The sequence below is a fragment of the Pempheris klunzingeri genome, chromosome 12 (assembly GCF_042242105.1).
Source record: "Pempheris klunzingeri isolate RE-2024b chromosome 12, fPemKlu1.hap1, whole genome shotgun sequence".
In the NCBI taxonomy this organism is placed as follows: domain Eukaryota; kingdom Metazoa; phylum Chordata; class Actinopteri; order Acropomatiformes; family Pempheridae; genus Pempheris; species Pempheris klunzingeri.
The window spans coordinates 17,421,327-17,445,733 of record NC_092023.1 but is presented as its reverse complement, the minus strand read 5'-3'; the positions used below and the strand labels follow the sequence as shown (position 1 = coordinate 17,445,733).

The 24,407-nt window shown below is 40.4% G+C and overlaps 1 protein-coding gene and 2 non-coding genes across 3 annotated transcripts in view; all 3 read left to right on the top strand.

The window, feature by feature from the left end:
* The window catches only part of opn4a (opsin 4a (melanopsin)), a 37,296-nt gene extending 19,185 nt beyond the window's left edge, over positions 1-18,111 (top strand). The window contains exons 2-11 of the mRNA XM_070840694.1: positions 5,814-5,956; positions 8,219-8,352; positions 9,768-9,971; positions 11,785-11,956; positions 12,831-13,016; positions 13,330-13,437; positions 15,413-15,608; positions 15,715-15,879; positions 17,377-17,436; positions 17,947-18,111. Of these exons, the coding sequence (XP_070696795.1) occupies positions 5,814-5,956; positions 8,219-8,352; positions 9,768-9,971; positions 11,785-11,956; positions 12,831-13,016; positions 13,330-13,437; positions 15,413-15,608; positions 15,715-15,879; positions 17,377-17,436; positions 17,947-18,111 (1,533 nt within the window). The remainder of the gene's footprint in view (positions 1-5,813; positions 5,957-8,218; positions 8,353-9,767; positions 9,972-11,784; positions 11,957-12,830; positions 13,017-13,329; positions 13,438-15,412; positions 15,609-15,714; positions 15,880-17,376; positions 17,437-17,946) is intronic.
* trnat-agu (transfer RNA threonine (anticodon AGU)) lies at positions 8,063-8,137 on the top strand. The gene has a single exon. It is a non-coding gene; the product is annotated as a tRNA-Thr (tRNA).
* trnat-cgu (transfer RNA threonine (anticodon CGU)) lies at positions 10,499-10,572 on the top strand. Its single transcript has one exon. It is a non-coding gene; the product is annotated as a tRNA-Thr (tRNA).
* Positions 18,112-24,407: the final 6,296 nt, after the last annotated feature.

Here is a 24,407-nt window from a genome sequence, read left to right as displayed (position 1 = left end):
AATGAATCAATACAAGTAAAAGCAATAAAAAAGACGACATCAATGAAAGACATCATTAAGAAGTTACTGATCTCCTCAGGCTGGGGTCCTGTTGGCAAAAGCACAGTCACCTTTAGACGTGCTGTAACGGGCCGTCGCTCTGAAGTCACGTGGTAGTTCACCTTGTCGGCCTGTCAGAGACTTCAAGGACTGTCATGATGGACTGAAGTCACATCCCAGCGACAGCCCACATGCATCCATCAGCTACATTCAGGCTTCAGTGTTTCTTGCAGTGCTGAAACGTCCTAGAACGTGTTCGTCGCTGTGTCTCCGCCTCCCTCTGAAAGACTGAAGATGTCAGTAAAGGTCAGCGGGGTCGGCCCAGAGACTCTGAGAAATGTGGACTTTTAGTGAGAGGACACAACCTAAAGAAGTATTCACACCATACTGGACATTATTGCTGGCTGATGGTGCGTTTAGGAGCGCTCATCAGCACATGAAGTCTGGAAATATCATGTGACCTGCTGGTGTTCCCTTTCCTGCTCACCATTACAGGCGAAAAGTCTTATGGAGAGACAATGGTGAATGTAGGGAAATGTATGATGAAATCTGTACCTGTGAAGCTGTTTGGCTCCTGATCCCACCACTCATGGCTCCAACTCCACATCCAGACACACCACTGCTCCTCAAAACACCACAATTAAAAACATGGCTCCTTCTCCTCATTATCATCTGCCCATGAATTTGCTGGCTTCCAGTGCACATGAAACTGGTATAACACTGTAGGGAATTTTTTTTCAACACTTGCTCGAATATTGTGCGTGTGTGCTGATAGGTTGAGGAGTTGGAATTTGCTCCATTTCCTTTTAGAGGTCCGCTGGTTGAAAATTTGAAATTATATTTTGTTAGACCGAGGCTCTGAGTGGCACCCCGGCTCAGTAGCCAGCGACACTAGCAAACAGAAGCTAATGTTGGCCAGCATATGTTTTTGTTTCACCGTAGCCATTAGCTATTTAACTGTTTTATCTACTGACACTAGCAAAAAAAAAATGCAGCTTGGTGGCATCTTGTGGTAGTGTGCTAACATTAGCTTCTGTGTATTGATACTAAATCATGTTTCAGATAATCCTAAATTATTAAGGTACATATTGGCCATGACGAGCAGAAACATGGAGAGGTCTGCTGACTGGATGTATCAGTGAGGGTCGAGGCTCGGAGGAGCAGACGGACTCTGGAGCGAGTGGGCGAAGCTGAAAGGCCGAATCCTTTGTGACAGGCCACGCTCCTCTCGGCATGCCAGAGTTCATCTGGTGACAAATTGGTGACTTCGCAGCAAAAACCACATCGAAAAGAGTCGCTGCTGATGAGGTGAAAAACATTTTGATAATGAAGGTTTGCTCAAAAAAAACGGTCACAGACTCTTGGAACATTTTCATCTTGGGTGTTTTTAACAAATGTGACTTCCAGGCGGCACACAGCTGTTTGTGTAAAGAATATAAAGACAGGAAGACAGAACATCCTTGAACTGAACCAGTGGATGAATAAAGCTTGTTTGAAAGGACGCCACTGACTCTTATACCCTGTGACCTGTCTGTCAAAAAGTCTAAAATCCCCATTTCAACACATCAGTAATCCTCCTACAGGTTTACATCCTACTTTTGTCTCTACTAGAGCAGATACTAGATTAAATTTTGAATTTATTTATTGGATATAGAAGTCAAGTCTGAATTAATCCCACATCCCAGAGGAGAAGACGTTGAATTTGGATATATAAAGCACTTATTTCCCAACAAGTAGCAGCTTCTGCCACTTAGAGTTGAAGTTGGAGTTGAGGTTTGTTCAGTAAGGTTCTTATAGTTTTTCACTTTTTTTAAGTTTTACTTAGTTTTAAAAGCAGGCTTGCTAGTTAATTTTATTTTTAAATTTTTTTAAGCTTTTGTTTAGTTTTTGGTTTTAGTGTTAATAGTGGGTATTTGTCAGGGGCGGCTTTCAAAAAGGCCAAAAAGTGTATTGTGTAAACTCAACTTACTCAGGTAAGCTAACTTAGCCTTCTTCTGGAAGCTTCTCAGGTGTATTTTCACAGTTTGGGGATTTTTTTTCCCCTCGAGAAAATGTTCTGCATTTAAGATCGATGTTTTCTGCTGCAAAAAGAACGAGTCCTCTATCTATTATAGTTTTTATTTCAATTACACATAGAGTACATGTTTCAAAACAGAATATATGATTGAATACAAGATTCCTAATTTTACCACAACAACTGTGAGTGATGAGTCTGTGAGCACAGATTGGATCTGTAAACCCGTCACCAGACAATCTGGGCCGAACATCGGTACTGAGTAAGGTACCAGACCAGATTTCTCCTTGGATCATTGAGTGGTTATTGATTGGTGATAAATTGGCCTAAATCTTCCAGCTTTAGGAGGTTAAAATAAAACCTGTGCAGACAGAAATGACTGAATATCCAATATGACTAAAAGCTTCATCAAATTCACACTGAGTCGAAGCGAAGTGTGACTTTTAATCATCGTTAGAGCTGACTTTCCTGCCGGTTGACACTCTGAGGCCGCGGTCAGATAGAGGCATTTCCTTCGGCCAGCGTGTTCAGCTGCATCTGCCACAACATGCCTTCCTCCATCACTGTCACCGCGCCCTTCACTGCGTCTTCCTCCTGTCTGCTGACTGTCGCTCCGAGCTCTGAGCATTAACAACCTAATACACATTTAAACCAAACCGGGCTGGATGTGACTTCTCCTTTCATGGGTCACTGCAGGAGACGTGAAGCATCAGCATCATCCACACGGATACTGAGTGCTGATTGGCCGGATGGTGTCTGGTAAACTGTTGGATGGACAAGTAGGTTTATCTTGAGTTTAATCGGATATTCTTAACCAAACTCTGTAATCATGGTGATGAAACTTTTACATGACTTGACTTTGGGTTGAGTTTTGGTTCAAATCTGCACCATTTCTCAGAACTTCTTTGTCCAAGAAGTGAGCAGACTCTCATATTTATTCTACTTCATACAGAATATTAAGATTTGGCATTTTGACCATTTTAAAACCACACACGGAGCCCGTCTGAAACTAACACCCGCCAGGCGCCAAATGTGGGTAGATTTTCCGTTTGATGACTAAAACCATGCCACTGAAAGTGCAATAAAATCATTGCGAGTAAAAAGCAGATAAGAGTAATTTATCAAAACTTTTAGAGCTGAAATGAATCATGGGTTTATTGTGATTATTATAAGACAACACCAATGATGCCATCAGTACCACCATCGATTCTGATCTGATCGGTCTGATTCTTCATTGATTCCCTCGTTGATTCCTGATCAACTTTCAGTGGTAGAACAGTCGGCCTGCACAGGTTTTTAGCAGCAGATCAACTGTTTTATTATCTGGGTCTGTACACAGAGTCTGACTTTCGTCATCTGAAATGGATGAAATGAGAGAATATTTGTACAACCACGATATAAAGGCCTTCACTTTCACAGTTTTGATGTTTGGCATCTTTCTATATTTCTATGTTTCTTGGATATACATACATACATATCTATAACATTTATACCTTTCATTGCTGTCATAATTCATTATATCATATTCTGTCTTTTGTGTGTATATATATACACACACACACACTATAATCTTCACAGCAGCGTTAGTCCAGATTGTGTAAAGCTTTAGTGTTAGTGTGAGTCGGCTGACATCAGTTAAAATGGCCTGAAAACCATTCGTAGCTGGGGGAGTGGAAGCTGCAGTGCTTACAAATGTGATCAGGTGATTGATCGTGTTTTGCTCACAGATATCTCTACTGTAACTGGTATATTGCAGCTTGTGGAAATATATACATATAGATATACACAGACAAACCTTGTCTGCATCAGAATGTACTGATGCATCGTAAAATGAAACCATACATTGGGAAGAATTACACAAATTACACTACGGGGCTCTAATCTGTAGATGTACTGAATACAATTGACTGGAAACATATAAGATGCCTCTGCCTGCACAATCTGCACGTCGCTGCATTTTGATTTATATTTTTCATCTATTTTTTTTAAAGATTAACGATGTTGGAAACATGAGGGACTCTGCACAGAACATTGCACACTGCCCAGATATAATCATATCAGCTCATGTAATGTCTGACTGGAATTACTCTGTGGATAATATGGTTGAAAAATGAAATAAATGTCTAGCACTTACTCAATCACCATGTCGCAACTTAAAGAATAACAGTCATTTTTAATACACGGTAATGATGTGAGGGAGGTGTATGTAGAAATACTGCAGTAAAGTTGTGATTCATGATGTTGTGCAGGACATCAATGTAGATGTATTAAAGACAGTTAGAGTGGGAGTGTACTGGCACGCCAGCACCCATAGATTTTTTAAAAGATTGTCATGAAAACTCCTGTTTAGTTCTCAGTCAAATTAAAGAGGCTGCTCCTCTGACTGACCTCCATCGCTGATTAGCTGTGGCTGATATTTCTGCTGGCAGCGGAGTAATTTATGCCGTTAACGTGGAAACGGGGAGACTGAAGGAAGAGATCTGAGACACGACAGAGGGAGGGAGATCAGGGCTCGGTAATTAGAAACAGTGATGTGCAGGACTTGTGGAGATATTAGTCTTTCAAAAGGAATTAAGGTGGCGATTAGTGAGGTCTGTAGATGTGAAGGCTTCTCTCTGGGTAGAATAATAATGTCATCGATATGAAGCACTTTTTAATCTCATCACATCAGAAAAGGCCGTAAAACTAAGATCAGTCTTACATGGCAGCAGATATAAAGCTTAAAACTGCAACTGAGGTTTTTATTTCTTAAAAAAAAGACACATTAATTATAGAAAGCAGACTGGATTTCACTGACATGGAGTTTTAAACTGCTGTTAACTATTATACTATGTTCGTTATACAACAGCAGAATGTGCTTCAACATCTGGTGTGTGTAACTGAGTTTTACCTTTTCCAAGGTCAGAGAGATGCATGTGGATCCTTTAAAGGGATACTTCATATTATTTGAAGTGTGGTTGTATGAGGTCCTTCTCCAAAGTCAGTGTATCACCTACAGTAGATGGCGATCAGCACGCCCCCAGTTTTGACACGCAGTCATTTTAGCTCGTAGAACACATGAGTTGCTGGTCTACTGCTGCTGTTAGTTTGCTTGTGTTCTGACTTTGGTGTTTTAAAGTTAGCTCAGATCCTGACTAACAGATTATGTTTGTTGATAAAGGCAGCGGTAGACCAGCAACTTTCATGTTCTGTGAGGTAAAATTACTGGTTTTATCAATGAAATCTGGCAGCTTTGAAGAGAGCAATTTAACAGCTTCAGTTCCCCGTCAGAAACGCCTCTCTGACGGCAATGTGAATCACTGAAAAATTTCTAAATATAGTGTACACTTGCAAATGTGGATTTTTTTAGGTGGAGGCTAAAATCTTTACCTGCTGCCCCGTCCACAGCAGTACATTGCTTAGTTTCTGTGCAGGGACTCCTGCCTGTTTCTTCAAACTGGGGGTGTGCTGACCGCCATCTACTGTAGGTGATAGACTGACTATGTAGAAGGACCTCATGTGTCTGCTCAGAGAATCCTGACAGATGTTGTGTGTTGGTGGAGGTGTGTGCTGTTTCAGCTGCTGGTGAGGTGATGAAGTTAGACGCCAAAACTCTGCACAGACACTCATTATACTGAGACTGTATTTTACAACTCTAGGAAGTCACCATGGTCACTATCATTCTATCTTTTGTTGCCTTGATTGCAAAGTAATTCACCAGGAATGTTATCCGGATGGCTTCTACCAACATTTACATGTCATGTCCTGTTTTTCCCTCCAGGTGGTGATGGCGCCTGAGGCCCCGCACCCCTTCCCCACTGTGGACGTGCCCGACCACGCCCACTACACCATCGGCTCGGTCATCCTCGCCATCGGCATCACCGGCATGGTCGGCAACTTCCTGGTTATATACGCCTTCTGCAGGTAGGATGACCTGCACCTCTGACCCTGTTAACAAAGAAAAGACGGAATAGGCAAAATACCACTATATCTTATTCATTTTTCATCTTATTCGATGTACTGCTGTGGATGGGGACAGCCAGAAAGTAGATTTTAGCTTCCTAAAAAAAGTCCCACCTAAGTAAAGCAACATCACTTTAAGTGTACGCTATCCTTAGACTTTTCACTGTTTACATTCGTGTAAGATGGCCCTTTCATTCTGCTGTGCTTTAACTAATATGACAGAGAATGAAGGCCACATCAACGGACAAAAAGTGATCTGAGACTATGAGAAAAGAGTTGTACTTTTGAGAAAAAAGTTCTAGTAATACAAGAATAAAGTTAGAATTTCGACAACGATGTCATAATATTACAAGAAAAAAAGCAGTAATTTTGAGAAAAAAAATTGTAATATTACATAAAATAGTTGTCATTTCAGGGAAAAAGCCATAATACTATCATACTCATCATTTTGAGAAAAAAATTGTAACATATAAATAAAACTTCTGTAAAAAAAGAAAATGCAGCAGAAACCTGACAATGCAGAAGAAGAGGAGGATGAACCTTCCTACACAGCAGGTACCACCGACAGATAGAAGAAGGTGGCTGTTACCAAGAGATCCTACCAGTGGCTGGAAAAGGCTTTATTAAAAGACAACGCTATTTATGGGGCAGCAGGCTCTCAGTACAAGATCAATAGAGGCAGGAGTCTACCACACCACACAAGTGGGACAGTTTCTGGATATATATATATACCCAGGTCAACAAGGTCTGCGTCAGGTGTAGGGGGGACCAGGGCAACCTGATGAGAAATTACCTACTGGAACAAATCAGAGGGAGAGGGAGAGAGATCTGCTGGAATGACACTATAGTGAGAGGGGCTGTGGGATATGTGAGCGCTTCTATGGATGCTTCGAAACCCAACATCAAAACGAACCAAGAAACAGCTATTAGCTCAGCGTTCCAACAAAGGATTGCAATCGCAACTGGCTGAAAGAGTCAATAGCGTTCTCATTCAGTGTTGCTTTTCTCTTCCATCCAAAGATGCACTTAATGGTTTCTTCTATAGATCAGCTTTGACTAAATATCTAGTAAACAAAGGTAGTGATAGTGTTTGTTTCAAATTCAGACCTGAGTTATTTTTAGTTTAGAGAGGTTTTGAATATGATTTAATTTTTTTTTCATATTCTTATTTTTATCCACCCAAGATCTTCCTCTTGTATTTTTGTTCATTTTGAAAAAAAAATCTCAAGTAAAGCGGTAAAAATGAAACGCCAAAGTATGGTTTACATTTTGTATTACCTTGTCAAGTGCCTTCATCATGTAACGTGTTAATTGTTAACAAAAAAAAGTCATACCGAGTCCCAACCATTCATCATTCACAACATCTGAACCACTGGGATATGCACCACCCCGGCACACTCCAAAAATTTCCACAGGAAATTGTCTAGTTTTCTCTAAAGTCTAGTTTTTATTCTTATTTCAGTTAACTAAAATGTTTTTTCCCACCTATTTTTAGTTTTTAGTTTAGTTTTAGCAGAGAGCAGGGCGATTTCTGGACGCTATCGAAGACACCTTAGCACTTAAGATGAGTTCGACTCACATATTGATTGGACCACTCATGGGACATAGTTTATAACTACACTTACCTGTAGTTTAAGGGTAACTTTGGCATTTTTAATCCTGGGCCCTATTTTTTTTTTTAAATATTTTGGTTTCTGGCTGCAGCATAATCCTTTGGGACAACTGCACCTGATCAAAGTACTTCCACTAAAAGTGTTTGTTTTTACCACTGACAGACTCAGATTGTTATTCTAAGTGTCTGACAACATTATGGAAAGGATCCCTACAGAGGCAGACCTGTGAGATCCTTTTAGTTTAACCCGCAAACAGTCGTTATATCGCTCTCTTCAGAGACACCAGACTCCATTGACAAAATAGTCGTTTTACTTCACAGAAGTTGCTCTTCTTCTGCTGCCTTGATCGGTGAGTTTGTTTGGTGTGACTTTTTGTGTTCTAAAGAGTTAGTTCATAGCCAACAGGACACACATACCCCTCATCACTCATATGACAGAATGATTGGGTCAAGAAGGCGCTGTGGCTTAGTTGGTTAAAGCGCCTGTCTAGTAAACAGGAGATCCTGGGTTCAAATCCCAGCATGTGATGTGAATCTTCAAAAACTTAAACAATGTTTGCCATTTATTTCTACCTTAAACATGGTGTGTGTGTGTGTGTGTGTGTGTGTAGGAGTCGCAGCCTACGGACGCCGGCCAACATGTTCATTATTAACCTGGCAATCACAGACCTGCTGATGTGTGTCACCCAGACGCCCATCTTCTTCACCACCAGCATGCACAAGAGGTGGATCTTTGGAGAGAAGGGTACACAACGCACACACACGCACACACACACAGTCAGGTAAAAGCAGTGCTTGATCTGGATCAGGAGGTGTTTTTGCAGAGCTGGCTTGACCATAAAGGAGAGAAAAACTGAATTATAAACATGATAAAAAACATGTGACTATAACATTTTATATAAAGCATGTGAGTTTATGTGTTAGCACTACACCATGTTAAATTAACTATTAAATGAGCTAATTTCTATATCAAAATGAATGCCAACACCAGTTTGATTGGTCTTCCCCTGAATGATTTAGGAAAATAAATAAAAACAGAGATATCTGAGCTGATTAGATCGGCCCCCAAATAACTGTATTTAATTCCAATAAATAACCAGCATCATGTTCAATGTCTCACATTCATTACAAAATTAACTTAATGGAAATCGGCTCAGAATTAAGTGCGTTAGAGTCAATTTTGTAGTGAAGTCTGCGTCTGTCAGTAGAGTTTACTAGTGGATCTTGACCTTCCCAATATGGCGGCCAATCGTGGATGAGAGCAGGTCTGACTGACTGAAGGAGTTTGTGGAGGATTGGCACAGAGTGTAGAAAGACCACACAAGATACCCTCAGAGGTCTTAATATAACTTGTTATAATGAAGCAGCAGCAGTTTCTCACACTTTTTTTGTGTTTTTACTGCTGAAAGTTTAGATCTGTTATGATCCGATCCTTATCTGTGTCCCACTTCTCTCACCCTCCACCTTCAGCCTCTCAGATTGGTTTTCATTTCCCACCAAGAAAGTGTAAATTAGGGAATTTCAGCTCAGAGTAAACAGTCGATCTCTCTCCGGAGAGACGCTGTGACCCAAGGTTGTTTTAATATGACACAGAGAGAGAGAGAGTTCACTTGGTTTTTAATTCCCACCATGGAAAGAAAAACAGAAGCAGAGGAGCAGCTGATTTACTTTTTATTAATTGAATTTAAAGTGATGAATTGACATGAAAGCTTAAAAAAAGGCATTGCAAAAGCAAAGATTAGTATTTCATATTAAATCATCTGTGCGTCTTTAAAGGGTCAGTTCACCCATATCACCAAAGAAAAAGAAACCCCTAGTATGTATTCTTTCATTCCTTGAACATTTTATTTTGTCAAATGTTTTATCGATTTAAAGTTAACAAGAGGTTGTTAAACCTTGTTGATCTAGTCAAGTCTATGATTCTGGTATTTTTGTCTGACAACATTATGGAAAGGATCCCTACAGAGACAGACCTGTAAGATCCTTTTGGTTTAACCACAAACAGCCGTTTGATCTACTGGACCAATTCCAACTCACAGTCAGCCCAGATTTCCGAAATTATTTTTATCAGGACACTAAAACAGACTTAAGTATAGCTGGTATTTGGTTACAATATTAAATCATATGAAATAAAAATAATTGTTGTGTCTTTGTCTTTAGGTTGCGAGCTGTACGCGTTCTGCGGCGCTCTCTTCGGGATCTGCTCAATGATCACGCTGACAGTGATCGCCGTAGACCGCTACTTTGTCATTACGCGGCCTCTGACCTCCATCGGTGTGTTGTCACGGAAACGAGCCCTCCTTATCCTGATGGCCGCCTGGGTCTACTCTCTGGGCTGGAGCCTCCCACCGTTTTTTGGCTGGAGTGAGAAGAGACACACACACACACACTAACACACCACCTCTCCACTGCTGTTCGGCTCTGCGTTCCAAAAAATCTATAATTTTTTATTTGTTCAGTTCAAAAAATACATAAGAGCTCCCCTGTGAGGCTGCACAGCTGTGTTTAAAGGAAGATTACGCTATTTTTAAACTCGGGGTTCTTTTATTTACTTATTTTGGTGTGAAAATGTAGAAGTACAAATAGAGACACAGCAAGTTTTGGAGTTGGTCCATGAACATGTCCATTAAAAGTGTTTGCTTTTACCACTGACAGGCTCAGTAAGATCCTTTTGGTTTAACCACAAACAGCCGTTACATCACTCTCAAAGACACCAGACTCCATTGACAAAAACTGCCTTTTTACAGAACTTCACAGTAGTTGCTGGTCTGCTGCTGCCTTGATCAGTTAGTTTGTTTGTGTTATTGTGTGACTTTGTTGTTTTAAAGAGTTAATTCAGAGCCAACATAATATATCTGTGAGAGAAAAAGTTTTAGTTTAGAGTCCAAAGAGGCGCTGTGGCTTAGTTGGTTAAAGTGCCTGTCTCGTAAACAGGAGATCCTGGGTTCAACTCCCAGCAGTGCCTCAGAACCTCAGTGAGGTTTTTGTGGTGATTAGTTTAGATCTTTTCCACAGGGCTGCTTTCTTTGGAAATACCACTAAGTACGATCTGATTTACAGTTCAAACACAGCAGCACATTTATACAAAAATTTGTTGTGATTTAAAATGTTACACAAAAGTAGTTAGACACAGAAACAGTCCTCCAGTGTGAGGCTCATAATGCTGTCAGATACCCAGAATAATAATCTGAGCCTGTCAGTGGGAAAAACATTTTTAGTGGACGTACTTTGATCAGGTGCAGTTGCTCCAAAGGATTATGTTGCAGCCATTTTGGCGTCTGCTGGCTGAAGTGATCTACTGGACCAATTCCAACACTTTTTGCACATACCAGTGATTTAGTCACCAGGATATGTAAGAATAGGGCCCAGGTTTAAAAACACCAGAGTTATCCTTGAAAATGATGTTGATTACTTAATTCTTACTGAGGTAATGTGATAATTAATTGTGATATTAAAGCTGGGCTTTACTGTTCTGTGTTCACCTCTTTTGTTCTCTCTGCTCTATTTTAATCTGCTGTCTTCTGCCTCAAAGCTTTTTGTATCGAATCAGACTTATTGTTCATTTAACCTCCAGATCCCTTTTATTATCAGTTCAGTTCAAGTTCACTCCGTCTCACACACACACACACACACACACACACACACACACACACACACACACGCTCTACATGTAGTGTGTGTTTCTCCTTCCTCTCACCTGGTTTTCATTCTCCTCAGCAGACTGTATCTCACTTTACATTTTTATATAAATTCTAATATTTGGAAACAGAAATCCTCCCCTAAATCTTGTCTCAGTCTCATGGAAAGTCTTTCCAGGCTGATTCCAGGTGGATACTGTCTCAGTGCAAAATTCATGTAGGTGAGCGGTGGGTTCTGTGTTGTGATATCGCAAAGTGATGCACTTCACTGACAAGAAAAATGTACCACTTTAACCACTACTTTAATATTTAAATTTATGACTTAAATCTCAGAAATCCAGACGTTATTCTGAGATGAATATTCTCCTCCCCCTGCTCCGTATTTTTTCAGTAATCAGTTTTACTATCCTGCACATCCTGTAGAAAGAGAAAAATGCTAACCCATCCACTGCCTGAAACTGCCAGACTGACAGAGCCTGATGGGACATTAAAACTCTCTCTCGCTCTGTCTGTCTGTATCTTTGTCTCTCGCCCATCAGGTGCTTACGTCCCTGAGGGCCTGCTGACTTCCTGCACGTGGGACTACATGACCTTTACCCCGTCGGTGCGAGCGTACACCATGCTGCTCTTCACCTTCGTCTTCTTCCTGCCGCTAATCATCATCATCTACTGCTATGTCTTCATCTTCCGTGCCATACGCACCACAAACCAGTCAGTTCTGGGTGTTTTATTTCTGGTGTTGTTTGTTGCTCTGGAGAACTCTGGTATTTTTAAACCTCGGCCCTATTTTTTTTACATATTTTGTGTAGTAGGTACAAAAAGTGTTGGATTTGGTCCAGTAGATTGCCAGCATTATGGAAAGGATCCCCATAGAGATAAGATCCCTTTTTGTTGAACCACAAATAGCCGTTATATCGCTCTCTTCAAAGACACCAGACTCCATTGACAAAAACAGTAATTTAACATAGGAGCTGCAGGTCCACTGTTGCCTTGACCAGGTAGTTTGTTTGTGCTACTGTGTGACTTTTGGTGTTAGTGTTAGTTTGAATTATTTGTTTAACACACAATAACACAAAGAAACTAACTGATTGAGGCAGTGGTAGACCTCCAACTCTAGTGTAAAATTACTGTTTTAGTTGTTTAGTGGACCTACTTTGATCAGGTGCAGTTGCCCCAAAGGATTATGTTGCAGTCTGTTTGCCGGCTGCTGGCTGAGTTGATCTACTGGACCAATTTCAACACTTTTAGTACCTACCAGTCATTGTACAGACAGGACCCAAGTTTAAAATGGAATTCTCCTTTAAGGCTTAGGAGGTTATTTTAGCTCAGTTTTTTTTCTCAGTTTGCTGTAGGAGCAGCTGGTAACAGCAACAAACTGAAAAGATGTCATGCCAATCTGTTAAAACTGGACCACATTTAGTTGAACATTTAAATGTTCTTGTCGGATCTCCTGTTCACAAAAGTGCTTTAACATTTGTTTGTATATTTAAAGCATAGAAGTCTCTCGACTCCCCATAAACATTTTCTTTTCTTTAAAATTCTGACAAAACAAACAGAGTGAAAGCTTTCGTGTGTGTGTTTTCAGGGCTGTGGGGAAGATGAACGGCAGCATTCACGGACACGGCGGCAGCAGCAACAGCCGCGACTCGCTGAAGAATTTTCGCCGCCTGCAGAACGAGTGGAAGATGGCGAAGATTGCTCTGATCGTCATCCTGCTCTATGTCATCTCCTGGTCACCGTACTCCAGCGTTGCCCTCACCGCCTTCGCCGGGTAAAACAAACAGATGGCATACAGCGCTGTGACGCTCATGAGTTCACTGTCACAAATTTAAACCTACAGCCATCAAATCATCATCAAAGGCTGAGGTTGTATTTCCTCTGATGGCCACTAGAAGCTGCTGCAAGAAAACTCTGCCTTTATTGAAGTGAACAGGAAAATCCCTCCACTGTTCTCAATTGTTAACAAAAATAATGATAAAAAAGAAGTTAAGAGGTGTTATGCTGCGATGTTGTCGGACTGAAAACAACGTGGCAAAAATGAGTTTCACCTCACAAGTCTGTTGTCGCTGTGATTCCTGCTGCAGGTACGCAGACATGCTGACTCCCTACATGAACTCTGTGCCCGCCGTCATCGCCAAGGCCTCAGCCATCCATAACCCCATCATCTACGCCATCACACACCCAAAATACAGGTAGTGCACGCACACACACACACACACACACACACACACAAACACACACAACTGATGCCCATACAATCAGTTTTCCCTGTGGATTCATCTTGCAAAATAGTTTTTAACACTTTAAAGGACCTATTTTTTATATACTCTGGTGTCTAAATGACAGGTAGGAACAAAAAGTGTTGGAATTGGTCCAGTAGATCACTTCAGCCAGCAGTTGCCAAACAGGCTGCAACATAACCCTTTGGGACAACCGCACCTGATCAAAGTACGTCCACTAAAAGCCTTTTATTTTTGTCTGACGACATATGTAAAGGATCCCTACAGAGACAGACCTGGAAGATCCTTTTTAGTTTAACCACAAACAGCCGTTATATCGCTCTCTTCAAAGACACCAGACTTCACTGACAAAAACATTAATTTTACCTCACAGAACAGAGAAGTTGCTGATCTACTGCTGCCTCAATCAATTAGTTTATATGTGTTATTGTTTGACTGTTTTAAAGGATTAGTTAGAATTATTTGTTTAACCCACAAAAACACAAACAAACCAACTGATCATAGCAATGGTTAACCAGCCAGCTTTAACCAGCCAGCTTCGTGCTCTGGTGTCATGAAAAAAAAATGGCTACAGGACCAATTCCAAAAGTTCTGATATTTTTACTAGCCATTTTGAATACAAAATATGTAAAAATAGGGACCAGGTTTAAAAATACTGGAGTTACTGGAGTTATACAGCATTACTATCTGAGCCTGAAACCTATTTAATTTTCATGAATACATCATGTGAAATGTGGATTTGACTGCAGTTCAGTGAACCGTCATGTTGCTCCGCAATTGATCCAATCAGAAAAAGCACTGCCGCCGATAGCACTCCAACAACTCAGCTGACGTGACCGCTGCTCAATTACCCTGAATGTTAACTGGACTGGAGAGAATTAAACACACACACACAAACATGCACGCATGCACACAGGATGGGTTGATACAAGACACCTGACCATGATTGTTATGAGATTTTAAGACTGCACGATAAAAAAAAAAACAGCTTATGTAACTGTAGTTTTATACAACAGCATCATGTAACATCACAGTTAAAGTGGAATATGAGAATTTAATTTGGTGCGAGAAGCTTTCAGAAGCTCTAACTTTTAATTCTCCACTAAAACAAAAAAAGCTGAAATGTGACATTAAATAAACATGGCTGCCCACACAGATATAAATCCTAAGAGGATATACATGGTCTAAAAACTGCTTAAAGGAAGAGTTCAACATTTGAGTGAGCTGTTCAGATGGACGAGGTTTGCCTTAGCATAGCAACACCTGGCCAGTGCAGCAGGGTATATAGGCCGGCCTGGAGAACCAGATCTCTCTCTTCTCTTCCTCTTCGCACATCCAGCCACACATGCTCTTTGTTAATTGTAAATAAAATGGTTGTTGCTTGCAGCGGAGCTTGTTGCAACTCTTCTTTTGTTGTGGCCTAGGAGCCAGCCATGACAGTGCTATAGTCAGGACACATAAATGTAGAATATAACATGGAGATATTTACAATACAGAATATGAGAAACTATCATTTAAAAAATATGTAAAATTTCTGACAAATTAAAAAGTTTGCATCAGTGACAACTTTTTGTTGTGATCTGACACTGTAGAAATAAAACTGACTTTCCAGCAGTTTCGTCAAACTTGCTAAGGTCTGGGGAAGTGGAAGTAGATAAACTGCAATTTTGGATCCTTATCTAAACATTACATTAAAACAACTTATGATTGAAAACGTTTATGCTACAACACATTTATGGCAGGAAGGTCGATGGGATAAAGATGGAAAGTTTTCTTACTTACAGAAGTTCTGGTTTCACTTTGGTCTCTCACTTGAGGCTCCAGGTACTTACCTGCCTTTCCCAATGGTGAAGTCCACCTCTGACCCGCTGAGGACTGATTACTGCTTCAGTACAGTCACACTTGCACTCTGTCCGTCTCTGTCCAGGTTAGCCTTAGCCAAGTACATCCCGTGTCTTGGCATCTTGCTGTGCGTCCAGCAGCGTGACCTCCGCTCGACCAGCAGCAGCTTCATGTCGACACGCCGCTCCACCGTGACCAGTCAGACCTCCGACATCAGCAGCCAGTTCAGGAGGCAGAGCAACGGCAAATCCCGGCTCTCCTCCGCCTCCGACAGCGAATCGGTAAGCTCAGACCTGTTTGAGGAAGCTAAGGCAGGTGGGTGTGTGTGTGTGTGTGTGTGTGTGTGCGCACCTCTGCATGTACCAAAGTGTGTGTTTTCCTGCGCAGGGTTTGACGGACACCGAGGCCGACCTGTCCAGTATGGGCTCTAGACCCGCCAGCCGCCAGGTCTCCTGTGACATCAGCAGAGACACTGCCGAGTTCCCCGACTTCAAACCCTCATCCAGCTTCAAGTCCAAGATGAGGAGCCACGACTCGGGCATCTTCGAAAAGGTACACGGCTCCTACCTGCCAATCAAATCCTTCAGTTGGATGTTGATGATTTGCCACAGGGGTGGATTTCACTTCTTTAAAGGCAACTTAAAACTGATCTGGACCTGTTGTCAGAGCAACAAGTCCTTCAACCCAAACCTACAAAAGCACAGACTTATTAACACTGGTGGGTGGATCAATAAAGTTTAATTTATACGTCTGTGTGACCTGAACTGCTGAACCGCTGTTGGAGCCAAAATGCTCTTTGAGAGTTTTTCAGGTGGACTCCAACTCATTTCCAGAGGCCAGTTACTGCTTCTGCTGGTGGTGTGATGAAAAATCGTGATGAATACCATGTATGTAAAACTAGCCTGTGATTAAATGCAGAAGAGAGTTCATGGTATTCTCCACCTCCACCACTGACCCTGAATATCCCACTGTTCAAACTTTAAAGGGCACCCAGAGACATACAAATGTTTAGGAATTTGACTGGACAGCAAACCATTCGTGATAATTCAAGATTCACGTTCAACACTTTACTCAAAAATTACAAATCAAACCAGGCTCCTAGTGTAGGATTAAAGGATGTCTATGGTGCAGTCAACCTTCATGTCCTGGACTGTGGGGATGTTGGCACATCTGGTTTCAATCAATCTATGACTGTGTTCTGTTTTGTGAATGTTGCTTCTTCTTGCTTCTTTAAGTTTGTGGTGTGTTCACAATAGAAACATGACAAAACTAACCTAAAATATGTTACATGACCGTGCTGCTTGTGTTGATGGACACATTAGTCCCACTATGCACAAAGGAAACAGAGGCTGTAATCTCAGCCATGAAAAGTTCAATAAGTTTCAGGTTGCAATGAGACATCCTACAGAAAAAATAGCATTAAATCTTTACTATTTAATGATAACAATAAAGAGGTTTAGGACGTCTTCACTCTAATACTACGAGTCAGGCTGGAGTCACAGGATGACTCGATAGGTGTTGGGGTCAGGAACTTCAAAGAGAAAATTCTGTGCATTAAGCCATTAAATTTTGTCCTGGTCAACCTCCAGGCAGCATGAAAACAGCCGGAGACAGATAACACATCTGATCACCACAGCAAGACTCCCTCAGGTTTTCTCAGAAGACATTTTCATGTCAGTTATTAGAGTTTACACTCGGAGGACATGAGGGGTCACCTGAGGGAGAGACCAAAGGATTCTGGGTCATTTCAGCTGAAGCAGATCTGTGTTTTTTTGCGTTGTTAATTTAATCTGCTCAATGTGCTGTTGAGCTCAGATCAGAAAATCCTCTTTTCCCTTTGATCTCAATCATTGACTCAAATCTGTCCCTTAAAACTCGGGGTACTTGATTAGGGATGCGTTTGATGAATGGTCCTGTGGTTTACTGCTGATGAATTTGATTAAAATCTAATTTAGGAATATTGACCTCTTTCTTGGCATTGAGTGCAACAGAAAGTTTTATTAATCAATAATAATCGAGGGCTTATATTCATTTGTTTTTTTCTTTCAGACATCTTTTGACACTGACGTCACAATGGGAGGAGTCAGTGAACGCAGCAGCATCCCAAATGTGAGTAATGTCCGACTCGTTTATTCACCGGTCTGTAAAACCCACAGAACTACACCGTAACACCATACAGACGTTGTCTTAGACATCAGTGTCTCCAGACTCATCACATAGCACAAATGTGTCCAATACTTTGATTTATGGAGAAATACTTGCTAAACTAGTAACATTCCCATCAGCCTCAGCTGTGTACATAAAGAACAAATCCAGCATTTATAAACCTGGGCCCTATTTGTACATATTTTGGTGGGTGCAAAAAGTGAAATCCTTTCCATAATGTTATCAGACACTTAGAATAACAATCTGAGCCTGTCAGTGGCAAAAACACGGTCTTTTAGTGGACGTACTTTGATCAGGTGCAGTTGTCTCAAAGGATTATGTTGCAGCCACTGCAATCCAAATAAAAAGAATAAAAAATCCCGATGTAAAACACAACATGGATTTCCATAAAAATATATAAAAGCTTATTGAAATAAAATGAAGATATAATAACTGTGCTTTCCTGTCTAACAGAACGGGGATTTTGCAGAGGGACACATGATGAGAGGTGCGATTGGTCGAATCCCGAGCATCGTTGTCACTTCAGAGACCAGCCCCTTCCTTCCCACTGGACAAAAAGGTTCCTGCACTGCCCGCCCCAAGACAGCCAGCAACAACACAAGGGCGGGGTCCGGGTAGAGCCCCGCCCTCCCAGCTGATCACCTGCAGCCATGTGACCTGCTCACATTCAGTCAAATATTTAGAAATGTAGAGAACAAACACACAGAGGGACTTCACCTGAAGATCAGAAACAAAGTTATTTGAGGATTACATGGTGGGCAATCTACTGGACCAATTCCAACACTTTCTTTACCTCCTACTCATTTAGACACTAAAATACGTAGGTTTAAAAATTGAGTTTTCCTTAATAATAATAAATACGAACAAATAGCCACTGTGTCTTGGCGAGGGAACATGATGGGGTCTGAGATTTATTTATGTCAATGGTTGCAATGAATAACATAGACTAGCACCAGAATGATCTGATATACACCAGTACAGTCATATTCTGTATTATACTAACTCATAAAAGTGTATTTAGTGTAAGTATTGGTATTAAGTATTGGCTAGAGAAGAAAAATCACCCTAAAACAATCAGTTTTAAAGCTCCATTACTGGTATTTTTATGTTAAAGGCTCTGCACACCCACACAGGTGTTTTTAGTTATTCTGGTTGATCAGACCTCTGTGCATGGATACACAGAGGTTAACTAAGTGAAAACACCAGTGTAGGGCCTTTATGAAATTGTTCCTTGTAGAACTGAAGCCAAACAAGTATCTGAAGGAGTTCTTTTACTTTGAGTTTTACCCAAAGAAAATTTTCCTGCACCTGATTTCTTGTCCCTGATTCAGAAGCAGATATATGATTTAAAAAACACGTCTTATTGTTGTATATTCCTCTTCAAGTGAGTTCCTCTGAGACAGGTGAAGGTTCCTGAGCGCTTTTTTAGGAAAAAATGTTAATATGTGATGACTTTTAGTATTGAGATGGACATTTTTTGGAGATTTTTCTACAAACCCTGTGGTTTTCTGCTTGTGTTTTCTTGTTGTGTGTTGCTTTTGATTTATTTATCTGTGTTTTTCCACCGCTGACTTCTCCTCTGTAGAGTCATTTGACAGGTGGAAAATTTTTCTGGTTCAATGTGAGGAAACTGAGATACCAGATACCCATACATATATATGACCCAAATTCATAACCCAACTTTCAATTTGAGAACTAAGGGCCTTCCAATTGACAGTTCGCTAATCCTCTCTCCAAACTAGAGAGGGGTTTATTGTTAGGATCATTAGTATGACTAGCTAACTAGCTTACTACCCACAGTACCCACCATTATTTACACGGCCTGGGGCATTTTATACAAGCATTCTATTATTTTGTGTTGTTAGAGGTTATATTGTGTCCACTTTCTAATTTTCCTCACTGTAGTGGCCAGCGGATATTTACATCCAGCAACCCCTGACAAACTTATTTTCCAACATAGCGATATATTAGCTAAACACGTTTTTATGAAACATTAAAAGGTTTTTTGGAGAGTTCATTTTCAACCAAGCAGTGGAGCCTAATTAGAAACTGCCTTGCGACAGTTGTTACTTCACAAAAATCGCAGGTCAGCGATTAGAAATGTGAACCAGCTTTTGTCTACTGTGTGAAATCAAGGGCAAATTATTTTTGAAAATTAATAAAATGGTTAACCTGCCATCTAACCATGTAATTATGAACTGAATGTGTGCCAGGCAAGAACAGAAAGATTGACAGGTGTAGCAGCAGTAACTGAGGGGGTTAGCCAACGGTTCATTTTTCTGTTGTTCAAAGGGAAAAGGCTGTAATTTAAGTTTAGGTATAAATTAAAATCTGTCATGCTAGTTAGTAAAACCAAACCAACATGTTTGTACTCTTAAGGTAGGTTTAAAGGGCTGATATATAATCCTTAAAAGGAACTGCACGATATTTTGGGAAATCCTCTTGCCATCATTTGAAATATATTTGTCCACCGTTGAAGGAGCTATTCAAACAGTTCCCCCCTGATTTCCAGAATTCAAAATCAATAAAGTATTTCTATCTATCTATCTATTCCAGTCTTTGTGCTAAGCTAGGCTAAAAACGTTCTGGACCCATCTCTGTGGTCGACACACACAGATGGAACGGATTTCCATCCACTTGTCTGATGTAAATTTCGGATAATAACTGGGTACAATAACAAGCAATAGGATTTTCCAAAATGTCAAACTGTTGTTTTGAATTAGTTGAAATGTTTGTCTTTATCTCTTTGCATCCTGAGAGCCCTGAGGCCTGCAAAAGCACTTTTATCAAGAAACAAGATTCTTTAAATGTTTTTAAAGGTTTCCCTGCATTCTGGTGTTGTTTAGTTTGTGCTTTTCTTTCCATTAGTGTTTCTTTCTTTCTCTTTCTTGTTTGCATATTTAAAGTATATTTTGAAGGGTGTAGTGGAATGTGACTGTGATGTTGTTGGTGTTCGTACTGGGGGGTGAAAAGGGACATAACTGTTGATTGTAACGCAGTGCTTGATAAGCCAATCTGACCTACTGGTCTGTGTGAAGTTATTTGTACATTCCCCAATAGTCTGTTTGAATGTTTCTATATAATAACACAGACATGACAACTGGTTTCTGCTGGGAGGGACGTTTTCATCAATTCACCCAAGTCAGAAAACCTGAAAGGAATCTGAACAAAACTGGATTAGTAAAACAAAACTGTAAAAAGCTGTTCAGCTCAGCTGAACTGTTCAGTAAACTAAACCAGCTGTTTTGGCTGATAAACTGAACCATTAGCTGAGCAGAACTAAGCTCTTTAAGTACTTAATTAAGTTGTGGCTAGTGGCTAAACTGAGTCACTAGATGTGTTGTACGTGTTAAACTGGGCTGTGAACGAATCTGAATTAATTGTTTTCATGGCTAATTTAAAGCATTAATTAATTAAGATGGTTTATCTGCTAAATTAAATTATTAGCTAAACAGCAACCAAACTACTCTAGCTACTAAACAGAACCATTAGCCAAGTGGAAATAAGCTACATTTTCATCTAACCTTTGACAAAACACTATAGGAGCTAAACTAAGCTGTTAACAAACCTGAGCTAAACTTTTTCTGGGTAAACTGACCTTCAGTTTAACCTTTTAGGATGCTAAATTATACCATCAGCTAACCCCAACTCAGATTATTTAGCTGCCAAACTGAACCATCCGTCAAGTAGATCTACAAACCGAGTTTTAGCTTTAGCTTTAACTTTTAAGCTGATTTGACAGCTTTGCTTCTATTGTTGGAGTTTTAAACATCGTTATATTCAGTCCCAGGTCTTCAACCATTTAACACCTTTATTTCTCACACCTCCAGTAACAAACCTCTACTGTATGCCAACGTAACCCGAATGCAGAGAGTTCAGTATGTAATGTGAAGCAGCAGCATGATGCAGTGAATCTCTGCATATACAGTAATGATTCTGTATGTAAATGCAGGTGTTTGTTATTAGTTCTTGTGTATTCAAGTTTCTGTTCTGAAAGACAGATGTTTGGAAACAGGACGATGAATTAATGTAGATTTGTTACTCCTGTTGACTTCGGTGTTGCTTTATTTATTTTTCTAAATAAATAATAAATATCTATTATTCACTGTATTCATTGTGGAACACCTGTTTGTGCCTCATCACTGCAGAGACTGGCATTAAAATATGATTGTCACAACTGGTATGTGACGCATGCTGAACTTAACAGCAACATTTCACCACATTTAGCTCCGAACAACGTTTAAAAAGTGTTGGGAATTATTTAAAGTAATTTTTATCAGATTTACAGCAACATTTGTGAATGTTGTCATCTACTTTTCTTACAAAAAACATGATATATTTTAATGTTAAATCTAAATATTACATCTTATCTGGTTGGTCAAAGACTCCCATCACAGGACTGATTCACTAAAGCCTGAAAACAGCCAAGAGGAGGAGCAGAAGTCTATTCTTCTCTCAGACCACCTGAAGGACAACATGGTGAAAAGTTGTTAAGCAATATTCACTAAAAATAATTCAGACCCCAGCTTTAAACCTAAATGTTAAAAGTAAATGTTAAATCTTATATCTAAAAGCTAAATATTAAATCTAAACATCACATGTGAAAGTAAATATGCAGCTAATATGCAAATTCACACTGCAAGTAAGTGAAAGTACCAAAATAAAAGCTCAATGAAGACACCCAGTGCTTTAAGACAGCTTGTTTTTAACGTTTTAAATATATTTATTTAAAATATAAATTTTTTACTTTTAGGACTAACTGATTCTACTCTGAGCAACATGATGATGTTGAATAAACCAAAACTGAAACAGTCATCTGGGGTGAAATGTGTCAAAAATGATTCAATTTGATTAAAAAGTGACTAAATTCACCTGCGTTTCATGAACAGTTTTACATTTTCTGACTGCACTTCAAAAGAGGATATTTACCCCAATAAACTAAAAATATTCTTTTTTGAATTAACATTTTACAAACGTGTAAGTTAGATAGATAGATAGATAGATAGATGATAGATAGATAGATAGATAGATAGATAGATAGATAGATAGATAGATAGATAGATAGATAGATAGATAGATAGACTTTATTGTCTGCCCCAGACGGTGACAGAAATTCTCCTTTGACAAGGCTCTAACAATAAAATACAACACATATGACAAGTGAAATGCCAAATATATGTACTGTTCAGTGTCTTATTTCATGTTGTTCAGGGTGGTTATTGCAATGGGAATAAAGGATTTGTTATAGATGTTTTTGCGGGCCAGTGGGACTTTGTACCGTCTGCCTGATGGAAGTAATGGAAGTAGTTACAGAGGAGGGAAAAATAATGAGGTCTTATTTGAGTGTAAAACACTGCAGACTGTGAAGCTGCTGATTGACTGACTCCTGCCTCTTTAAATAAAAACCCTGCTAATGAAAATCCACCGTTAACACCCCCTCCTCCTCCTCCTCCTCTTCCTCCTCCTCCTCCTCTTCCTCCTGCTCTCTGCCCGGCCGGGCACCGGAGCTGGATCCCCGGATCCCCGCAGGCTGTCCCGGTCTGTCTGTGACGGTTCTCGGAGCTTTCACGGGGATAAACCGCCTCTGCTCGGCAGGTATTCACCTTTCAGACTGTGTGTGTCCCACCTGTCTCTGCCCGCGTGCCCGGGCTCTCGCCTGCCTAATCCCGTCTTCATCTTCATCATCGTCACCAGCAGCGAGCCGCACCGCCCGCCGGGCTCTCGGCTCCCTCGGCCGGGTCACACCGGCGGCTCCGTCCCGCTGAAGTTGCGCCTGTTTCCAGGAGCCCCGCTGCAGGTGTGAAGTCTCACCTGTTGCTTTTGTTTCATTTCCAGGGGGGCGCTGAGTCTCGTGCACGGAGCGGCCCTGCTGGGCGGAGCAGAGCGGGGAGCAGCAGGTGGGCGGTGTCTGCCAGCAGGCCACCTGAGATACCAGGTGAACACACCTGACTTCATTCATGCACCAGAGGTAACATGGCGGTTTGCAGACGGAAATATATGGAAGATGCTGTTTGCCAAAGTCCTGAGAATAAAATAAAAGATCCATAAAGTCTCAAAATAATGACATGAGATAAAAGTTAAATTAGAATAAATATGAAAATAATGAACAGTTTGAAAAATAAGTCAGATGTAAATCACATGTCTGTTTGCAGACACATCTGGTACATGAATGAATGGGTCACATGATAATAATGATAGTAACAAACTTTTGTAAATCACTTTTCAAAGCACAGTTACAAAATGCTTTTCTGAACAAGGTAAAATAGTATACAGAGTGAAAACACAGAACATAAGACTTGATATAATAGCGAATAATAAGAAAACAAAGTGATAAACGAGGAGCACAAGCTAGAACAGATGGACTGGAAACAAAAGTTTTGAGGGGTTTTGAGGAGTGGTTTTTAAAAAGACCCAAACTCTTTGTGCTTAAATGGAAATTGCCCCACATTAAATCCAGAGCACACTACAGCAGTATGTGAGTGTTCCTGTCCTGGACTGAAAATACAAAGTTTAATGTGGCCTCTGAGCTTTATGAGGCCCAAACATGTCGCCCCTTATCGTGGCCCAGTCAGGAGGAAACACTGGATGTTTATCCATTGTACAAATGATGAATCCAGAATGAAAAATAATCATCAGCTGCAGTCTGATACTAAATAGTTCAAAATGAACTCAACCAACTCCAACAGTAAAATCCTACTTTTCCATCAATGATGAGGAATAATAATCTAATGATAGAAGATGTAATAGTACAACAGCCACGGGGGGGGCACTTTAATATTTGAACTACTGTTTCCTCATTATAGGAACAGGCTTTTACTGAGGAAACACTTAAATGCAGGTCTTTTCACACTGCTACATGGTTACCGCCCTGACATCCACCAATCTGAAAGAGCATTCTCCAAAAAATAAGAGCT